This window comes from Drosophila albomicans, chromosome 3 (assembly GCF_009650485.2).
Source record: "Drosophila albomicans strain 15112-1751.03 chromosome 3, ASM965048v2, whole genome shotgun sequence".
Taxonomy (NCBI): Eukaryota; Metazoa; Arthropoda; class Insecta; order Diptera; family Drosophilidae; genus Drosophila; species Drosophila albomicans.
Genome location: NC_047629.2, coordinates 15038940 through 15048937, shown reverse-complemented (window position 1 = coordinate 15048937; position 9998 = coordinate 15038940). Strand labels below are relative to the sequence as shown.

Genomic DNA, 9998 nt, shown 5'->3' with positions numbered 1-9998 from the left:
AAACATATTATTAGATGAGAATTTTATTGAATTTAAAGATTTATGGGAAGAATGCTGAATATGTATTTTATTAAATTGATCTTAAAAGTAAATTGAACTAAATTGATTCCTTTAAGCTTATGAAGATTATATTCTTATATTCTATTCTAGTAAAAATAATATACATTTTTATGTTATTATTAATATACAACTTACAGTTTTTAGTCTTAAATTAAGAACTTCAAAAATTTCATTTTGTAATCTTTAATCTTATGAACAAATAAGCCTAGATTTTGTTTAATAATATTCTATTATAGTAATTTTGTAATAAATATTTATTTATATTTTTAATTTCAAATTAAGAACTGTAAATAATTCTTTTTGTAAACCTTAAGCTTATGATATTCCTTCATAAGTTTAGTTTGCGTTCAGTTTTATTGTGTTATAATAAAAAATAATTTTGTAATAAAATAATTTTCATTCTTATTGTTTACTTACTTATTTGCAGTCCTTAAATGACTTTAAAGAGTACTTCTTGAAAATTATATTTAAATCTGTAAATTTAACTGAAGTAATTCTTTTGGTTTTAACTGTAGAGTAAAGAAAATTTCATATTTTTAAAAATTAAATTTCATTGCAATTTTGGTTTTTTAATTAAAAAATTTAATCAGTAGAAGGATTAAATAATAATTAAAATAAATAAAGAAGCTGCTCTGGTTACTACAAAATAATAAGAAATTAATTCAATTAATATATAATTCATACCCAGAAGTGCCAAAGTAGCTAAAAAAAAATGTTGCTAAGCAGTTGAAGCTGGCAACATGTTGCTAGCATTTCTGTTGTCGTTGACAACTGTTGCGTGTGACACGAGAGCGGAAGTGTGACGAATACACGAGTGCTACTCAGCAAACACACACAAGCACACACACACACACCTGGAGACAAAAGCTGGCAACATAATTACGTGCTGTTTCGCTCGCTGTGTACTAAAAAGCCACACAATTGTTGTATTAAACACATTAAATGTGTGTGCAGGCAGCTCGCTGCTGTTCGCTGCTTGTACACATGTTTATATCGGGAAGCAAACTTGTGCTTCCTTTTATGCGTATACATATGTAAGTGGCACACTCACACACACACACTTTTTTAAAGCTTAGTTTGTATTGGTAAACAATAATGGACTGGCTGGGCAACGAAAAGGGCAAACAGCTATTGTACTTGAATGGAGGCAGCCTGTTTCAAGCCTCCACACACACACACACACACACGCAGGTAACATCCCTGTGCGAGTGTGTGTGTGTGTATCTACAGCATAGCACATTATATAAAATTTATAAATACTTCTAAGCAGTACCTCTAAAGGTGAATGTGTATGTGTGTTTGTGTGTGTTTGTGCGTGGCTATTTCACGTAGCTTGTTGGCCAACCAAACCATTGAGTCAGCTCGCGACTTTATTGTTATATTATTGGCCTTTAATTTGACCATCAATATTTTCCCAGGCATCAGCATGAATTTCCTGCCCTCGCCTTCTGTTTTTTCCGTTTGGCTAATTTGTGTTATGTTTTCATTTGTATTCCAATTGTATTGTTTCTGCTGTTGCTGCTGTTATTGTTATTTTCGTTGTGTTTTGTGCAGCGCATTTGACTTTAGAGGCTACGCAATTAATTTAATTGTTAGGATCGATATTTATTTTCAAATATTCATTCCATGGTAATCTTTGTAGCATACTTTTGGGCTCCGTTCTAAATTAGCTCAAAGCCACGAATTTCTCCGTCTCCGTATCCGTCTCCGTCTCATTGTTGCTTTGTCTTGTGTTTGGTAATTGTGACTTCTTAAATAGATTGAATTTACAGACTACGCAATTCATTTGTCTCTTGGGACTCAACGTTTATTTCCATCATCATTTAAAGCTGAGCTGGCTTGGCATTTTGTATAGCATACTTTTGTGTACTTTATAAATGCAACCACAAAACCGGAGTTGCTCCAATTAAAGTGCATAGTTCAGATCGCCTTAAGGTTGGCCCGAAAATTATGAAGTTGCGCACTCAAAGCAGACGAGAAAAAAAACTTGAGCTGTTTATTACTGGGGTCTTGAACGCACTTACCACTTACCACTTGCCATTTGCCTCTGTGCTTGGGTCGGGCACATAACAAAAGACGCAACAAAATGTTGCGTTGCGCCTGCTCATTATGTGTGTGTAGGTGTGTGTGAGGGAGGGGAGGAACAAACCCTGCCTTAATGTAGTTAGCACTTGATTTCATCTCACCTGCTCCTTCTGCCTGGCAGCTGCCTCGGCAAGTCGACAATTTCACGCATCCATTGTTTCTCAACAACATTTGTTTTTCATCACTTTGTTTGGTGTGCATTTTGTGGTCGGAAGCCAGGAAGTTAAGGGGCCCAACTGACTGACTGACTGACTGACGACCGGCGACGGAGACGGCGACCGTAGAAGGGGGAGGATTATAATCTACGGCCACTTCTGCGTGTTTATGACTTTTGAGGCCTGCTAAACAAAGCAAAAGGGCGAGGCAAATATTTTTGCTTTCTTAAGGCAAACGCAAACAATGTGCATTATACGAGTAATCTTGTGCAACAAATGCTGCCCCACTGAGTGGCAAATAATGTTTTAGCTATACACTTGCATTGGGCAGGTAGACTAAATATGCGAATAGATTTGCCAAGCAATAAATTTACATCTTCAGATTTCAATGCAAATTTTGCTGCATACTTTTAGGCACTGCTCAGAATTTACCATATAAAAATTGTAATACGCGTATGATTATGAGTTTTGCAGCATACTTTTAGGCTCTTCCCAGAATTACGCAAATTAATATGACAGCGATCTGTTAGTGTGTAAATTCTTCGGCAAGTTAAAGTCTCCTTTCAACTTTATGTTGTTTGGCCACTTAGCGTTGACGCTAAAGAAACAACTGCCGCACACTCAAACTCTCTTTCTCTCTCTCTCTCTGATTCCATCTAATCCTCCCGTGGTGATCTGCTAATTAGAAGCAATCAGCCAATTTTATAGCCCGCCCAGCAATATAACGAGTATATGCCACTCTGAAAGCAAGCAGTATGAGTATTTTGCGTATTGAGCTAAAATTAAATAGATTTATTATTCAATAAATTGAACGCTTATGCTTACAATATTTGTAGCTACGTTTAACTTGGCTTTGGGTTTGGAAGATTGGGGCGGGGAAGGCAGGGAAGGGAGGCGGAGAGTGGAGAGTGGCCAATACGTAAACAGTAAAGTTTTATGACATTGATATTTACTCGTATATGTATAATTATTTGATTATGTTTATGTGTGTGTGCTGGATGCTTTATGCTTTTAGGCTCATCATTTGTATTTATGTCTCTATATCCTAGGGTCTAAGTGGTTTATGTGTTCAGCGTGTGTATGTGTATATGTGTGTGAGTGTGGTTGTGTGAATGTTCACTTAAAATTACATAAAGATATTAAGATTATATATACATATATATCGATGTATATATGTACGAATAAAGATATTTACTACTACATAGCAATTATTGATATGTACACAAGAGCTTTGCAGCCTAACACAATTTAAAAACTGAGCAAAAGAAATCAACGGAAATTCTCTCGCCATTTAAAAAAAAATATATATATATCTATGTATATGTGTACGAAATACGAAAGTAAAACGCAAAACTGCTTTCAATCCCAGTTGTGAGTTGGTTGTGTGGTTTGATGGTGGCGGGGCTGGGGAGTGGCGATGGGGCGTGTCATTTCCTTGGGTAGCCTAAGAAACTAATCAAATGTGAATTACTTCTCTTGCTTCCTTCTCAAATTGTTGCAGCTGCTTATGAACTAGGGCCTATTAATAAATACAATGCTCGTTAGCTTGTCTTTTATGCAAAAATGTGGAAATTGAACATACTAAGCGATATATATATATATATATATATGTAAGTATATATATATTTAGTTATATATAGAATATGTGTGTATGCATATAATGTAGATTGTATGTGTGTGTGTGGTGTGTGTGTGGAGATGCACTTTAGTCTTAGCCAGGTTTACGAATTCACACACACTTCACGCTTCACTCGTTACTCGTTGGTTTCGTCCCTAACCTCACTCTGCTCGCTACTCGCTAGAAATGCATTCAATATATATGTGTGTGTGTGAGTGAGTGTATTTACATAGAACTCTGCTGCGTATGCAAGTGTGTGTGTGTGTGTCTCTTCTTTTTGTTGTTTGATTTTTTATTTTTCTGAAAAATATGACTTTGGTATTCCTTTCTTTTTTGTTGTATTATACTCTTTTCTTCTTCTTCTCACACCCTACGAACTGACCACAGCATCTTTAAGCACAGACACGCCCACAGAGCCACTAACACCACCACCAACGCCCACGCCCACGCCCATGCCCACGCCCACTCCCACTCCCATTCCGTTTACAATGTCATCCGTGGGCTGCTCGTCCGTTTCCTCGTCCTCGTCAACCGCATCGTTCTGGTTGTCTTCTTGGCTATTCTCATGCTTGACCGCATTGCCAGCCTCTTCGACCGTCGGCTCCTCGGACGTGGCATCAGCAGCAGCCGCATTTAGCGTGTCCGAGTCGTCGACTCTGGGTTCCACTCGGGTTGCATTGGACACCAGCACACCCGAGTACTTAATGCCATTTAGCTCCAGGTTGACAATCAACTGCTGTTCACCATTGGCGCCAGTGCCTGAAGGGGGGAAGAAAGACGAAGTGAATTAGATTTGGATTGCAAGCTTCATCTAATTGGATTTGCTTACCATTGCGTGCCACTTGAAACTGCATGCCCGACAGCAGGCTGAGTGTCTCGAGGGGATTTAGCTTGGCAACGCCACCGTTCACAGTGCAATTGTTGTGCTCGTGCTCGGCATCCTTGCCACCGGACTGCGTCTTACTGCTGGCACACTTCTTTTTGGTGGACACCGGCGAGCTGTGGCGATGGCCGCCCGAGGCGGATGCCGTTGTTGAAGTGCTGGGTGAATTCTCAATGGCCGAATCATCCGATTTGTCCAGATGATGCAGCTGATGATGATGATGGTGATGATGATGTCCGTTCAGTTGCTGTGGCTCAATGTCATCGTGCATCGACGACGAATTGCCCGTGGTATTGTGCTCCGCATTGCCATAGTCATCCTCTGGCTCGCCCTCGGATGCGGCATCCTGTTGCTGCTGCTGCTGTTGATGATGATGATGCTGGGTCATGGCAGCCACAGCAGCCATGTTGTGTGGATTCAAGTAGAAGTTAGCAGGAAAACCGGGTGGCATAAGGCCGCTGCTCACACGTTTGGCTGGCGGCGGCTGATGTGCGGCATCCTCATGATCCGCTGGCTCAGGTGTGGGATCACGTTCACGTTCGCGTTTAATGTGGCTGAGATTGAGATTCGGTGGCGAGTCGGAGAGGTTCAGCGCTTCGCTAAAGGTGAGAAAAAAAACAACAGCAAACGGTTTAACCGGTTAGTGTCTTGACTAAGAACAGTCGATATGCTTGGGTTTGTGCCCACGCTTAGCACAGTATAAGAGTGTGTAACACAGTGTATAACAGTGTGCTAAACTTACCGCTGCTGTGGTGAGGTGTGTGCCGAACCATTCGGACTGCTGTTGTGATACATGTGCCAAAGCGCCACCTGAGCACTCAACGCATCGCGCGTGCTCAGCTCGGGACTCTGCGAGCGTTGTCGCTGCTGGTGTTGTTGTTGTTGCTGCTGCTGCAGCTGTTGTTGCTGCTGGTGATGGTGCAGCGATTGCTGTTGCTGCTGCTGTTGTTGTTGTTGCTGTTGCTGCTGCTGTTGCTGGTGGGGATGTGTGGCGCCAAGCACGGGACCAGCACTCTGCTCCTTCTTGGCCTGTATGAGCTGCAGATACTCCATCATGCGATTCTCAATCTCCTGTGTCACCAGATTGGGCATTTGGCCAAATGCCGGACCGCCCATCAATCGTCGATGCGCGGCTGCTGCCGCGGCAGCTGCTTGCTGATTGTTGGCTGCTGCCGCGTGTGTGACCAACGCCAGTGGCGACATTTGTTGCATGCCACCCGGCAGTGATGGGCGTGAAATGGGCGTCTGTAAAGTGAGTAACGACTGTGTGTGTAAGCATGGGGAATGAGCGAGGAGTGAGAGAGGCAACTACTTACAAGTGGCATCTGATTGTGCATGGCCTCGTATTGGCCGTAGCTGGAACGGCGTCCTTCGCGGCGATTGCCATCGATGGCTGCCTGGAGTTCGGCTGGGGTGCTGAGGTTCTTCTTTTCGCACTCGTATGGGTAGAGATACTTCATGTATCTGCAAGATGCATAAAATTATTAATAAGCGCTGCAAACATGCATCGAGTGCAAGGAAAACACACACAGGTCGCTCTGTCGTCGTAGTCCTGTCGTTTAACTTGAATTATCATGCAAATACGAAACGTGACGAAGAGTGAACAAACAAAGAGAGAGAGAGAGAGGGAGAGGCAGAGTGAAGGGGCATGCAACGTTGCTGATCGTTGATCGGTTTGCCGATGTTTGATTGTCCGTTCTGTTTGTTCGCTCGAATGTATTTGATTAGCGCATAGTTTTCCTCTTCTCCGTCTCCGTCTCTCTCTCTTCTCATCTTGTTGGGTCTTTGAATCGTTTTAACTGAGGCTGTACTTACTGGGTGCGTAGTGTGAACGCAGCGCTGGTGATGCTCGATGGCAGATGCAGTCCCTTGATGATCTCCTGCCATAGCTTCTTGTTGATCACATCGACAAGGCCGCCGCGAGCAATCACCAAATTGTATAGCTCATATAGATCCAGCACCGATTTGGCCATTATGGGCAGCCGATTGATTGGCGTGCCTGCAACGAAATGCGAGAAGAAAGCAAAAAGAATTTCGATAAGTAAATGCAAGAGATGATGAGATAGAAGTGCATTCGTATGCGCTATAAAACTTCCACTTGTGGCATGTAAATGTTTTCCAATGCGCTTGTTAAATGCGCCAGCAAGCAAAACACGATTAAAAGATGCCATAAAATAGATTTATCGTATCTCTCTCGTTGAGCATCACCCCCGCCGCAGCAACGTAGCAGCAAACATTTGGCCGTGGGGCAATTAACACTAGTTGCCTACAACTGGCAACAACAATAACTCCAAGTGCAGAGATCAGTCCCCAGTCTCTTGCCCTGCCCCCTGTCTCTATCCCTCGACTGTGCATCGATAAAAACAGAAATAAATCCCAAAAGAAGCATATATACACATGTTTGTACATATGTCGATATATGTTTATGGCGGCTAATCATCATCATCATCTTTGGCATCAGTTCTATTTCCCATTGCAATCGCTCGAGTATTATTCGATTTTCAATTTTCACGTGCTCTGCCTCCTGATCCCCCTCTCTCCCTCTCTCTTTCTCTATGCCATTGCCACTGTCTATTTGTTTGGATGCGTCCACAGAATAGTTTCAAAATTAAGCAGCTATAGCGAATTTTAAACTTCCTGTAATATAATGTAATTGTTTCTTTTGTCTCAAGTCTGTTAAATAAAACGTGACAAATTAATTGAATGCAACTTGTTGAAGCATTTTCTTTTGTTCACCGTAGAATTTTAAATATATTACACATTTTTTATATACCAAACAGTTTAAGCTATTCTGAGTATACTTTTTGTGCCCCAGAATTTAATTCTAACTTGCGTAAAATAATATAAAAATAAAATTAAAATACAATTTTCGTTTCTCCTTTGTAAATATATCCATTATAAAACATTTTTTTATATTTAATCTTTCAATTAAAAAATGTAAAAGATCAAGGAATCATAAGGAAGGAAGGAATCATGAATGGAGAAACAAGTTTTGAATGAAATAGTATATCGATATACCAAATAGAGACTTTGGTATATTTTAGCATTTCTTTAGCATATTAATTTGGTATATTTTATAAATAATATCACACTCTTTTACCATTGTTAAAAACTGGAATCAGGTATCTTAAAAGCGAGCATACTTAACTGTAGCTTTCTTACTTGTTTTGTATGATCGTTTATTGATATTAATATATTTGTTTTCCCTTCATTTCTTCAAATGTCTCAAACTACATCAATCCAGCGATATGCCCCACTTAATGTGTATCCTACAATGGCGCATATAAAAATGAAATCAACTTGCATAATTGCTGTTTGCGCGGTACGTGAGTAATTCGATTTTATACTGCGCCTCTTTACCGTTTCGTGCAATACAAATAAGAAATCGTTCAATATCATTTAATGCCATAACAAGAGTGCGAGATCTACATACACACATTCATCTCTGTATCTGGCAATATAATACTATTACTCTCTGTGTCTGGTTGAGCTTGAGGCCTCTCGAGTTTTTATGAGCCCCCAAAGGAATCAATCAAAGTCGTTGATGGACGTGTTGATTGAATGAAAATACGTTTTTGTTTTTTATGCATATAAACAAATGCGAGGACGAGAAAAAAAAAACGATGATTGCCGCCTGCCTGCCATATCAGACAATAAAAAATAACACAACAACAACAAAAATGAAGAAGGAATAAAACGAGTAAATCGAACAATTTATTTTGTGTTATGAGGAGCAGGAGGAGGAGAAGGTGGAGGGGATCGATCTGATCTCTGCACGAGCCACAAGAGTAAAGCAATAATCAATGGCAATTTAATGATTAACTTTGTTGCAGTCTCTCCGTTCGGCAGATCATTAAATATCTTGCAAAAGGTCGCTTCTGGGTCTGACGTACGATCTTCAATCGCAAACGCACGCAATGAGAATTATTATCAATATGATTATTGGGAGATCATGTGAAGAGCAGAAGTCGACGCAACGCATGCTCGAAATATTTATTTATTTATATGAATGTGTGCATTGTTTGCTTAGAATGTCATTTTAATGGAAATCGAGGAAATTTGATCGAGTCTCTCTGAAATCATAAAGCATCTCCCGCTTGACTCTGTGACTGACAAACTGATTTAGTTGAGTTGCCGCGTTTAGACTGATCTGGCAAGGGTCTGTCAGTGTCTTCTCGCCACATCAACAGCAACGGCAGCAGCATTGCTGAAGAAATATCTACGAAAATAGCGCAAACGGTTGATAAGTGATTGACGTCTTTTAATTAAGAATTGCGCCGCTCTTCGTTGCACAAACACACGGCAGAAAGAGAAGGAGAACAGGGACTGACTGCGCATTTAGTTTTTATTTATTTCAGTTCAGCATAATTTCCGTTTATATACACGTAGTTAGTTGTACAATTGTACAATATCACGCCAGATATAAATATAACGTTTAGGATACACGATGAGAGTATTTTTTCCTTTTTTTTTTTGGGCAGACACACTTTTGCCGTTGCCCATGGCAAAACAATTCCCAGCGGCAGTCCCAGTGACAGTCTCAGTCACAGTGACCGCGTTGCTCTGCTCTCTGCACACACACAAACACAGCATATGTCAAAAAACTTGAGTTCATGTGACAGATTAAAATCCATTAAGTTGTCAAGTATTTGGCTTCAAGTTGAGTTGTGTCCCATCTAAACAATATATATCGCATAGGCATCGCTTATACCCTGCACATGAGCTATAATAAAGGGTATCATAAAAGCACTAACTAACTGACAGCTATTGGCAAGTGATCAGACTGACTTTCAGATCTATCGCGACGACTTCTCATATTTCTTTGTACTTTCTCAAAAGTATACAAATTCGATAGAAAATTTATTTCTAAATATATCTGCTTTAATGTTGACTTTTCTTATGTATATTTATGCCACCTTGATATTCTGAAAATTTCATTGCCATTGGCATATAAATACTGTAGTTATGTAAGTTTAATATTCAATTATATAATATGTTAAAATATTTGTTCATCAAAAATATTTTACAGAGTTCAGAAAGTTATCATATTTTGCATAATTTTAAAATTCGATCAAAAATTTATTTCTAAATATAATTTCTTTAATATTGGACTGTTGTTTTTTATATATTTTTGATAAGTTAGTATTCTGAAAATTTCATTGCCATTCTCATATAAATACTGTAGTTAAGTTGGTGT

At 39.7% G+C, this 9998-nt stretch overlaps 1 protein-coding gene across 3 annotated transcripts in view; it reads right to left on the bottom strand.

Moving 5' to 3' along the window:
- Window positions 1-3071: 3071 nt before the first annotated feature.
- Window positions 3072-9998, bottom strand: part of LOC117567795 (protein dead ringer) — a 30556-nt gene continuing 23629 nt past the window's right edge. For 2 of the 3 annotated variants that reach the window (XM_034248018.2, XM_052004011.1), the window contains exons 7-11: window positions 6617-6800; window positions 6118-6265; window positions 5544-6046; window positions 4748-5400; window positions 3072-4677 (exon numbers count right to left, since the gene is read on the bottom strand). In XM_034248018.2, coding sequence (XP_034103909.1) covers window positions 4289-4677; window positions 4748-5400; window positions 5544-6046; window positions 6118-6265; window positions 6617-6800 — 1877 coding nt within the window. In that variant the 3' untranslated portion in view covers window positions 3072-4288. Of the gene's footprint in view, window positions 4678-4747; window positions 5401-5543; window positions 6065-6117; window positions 6266-6616; window positions 6801-9998 lie in introns of all 3 variants that reach the window. The other variant, XM_052004012.1, reaches the window with a different exon arrangement.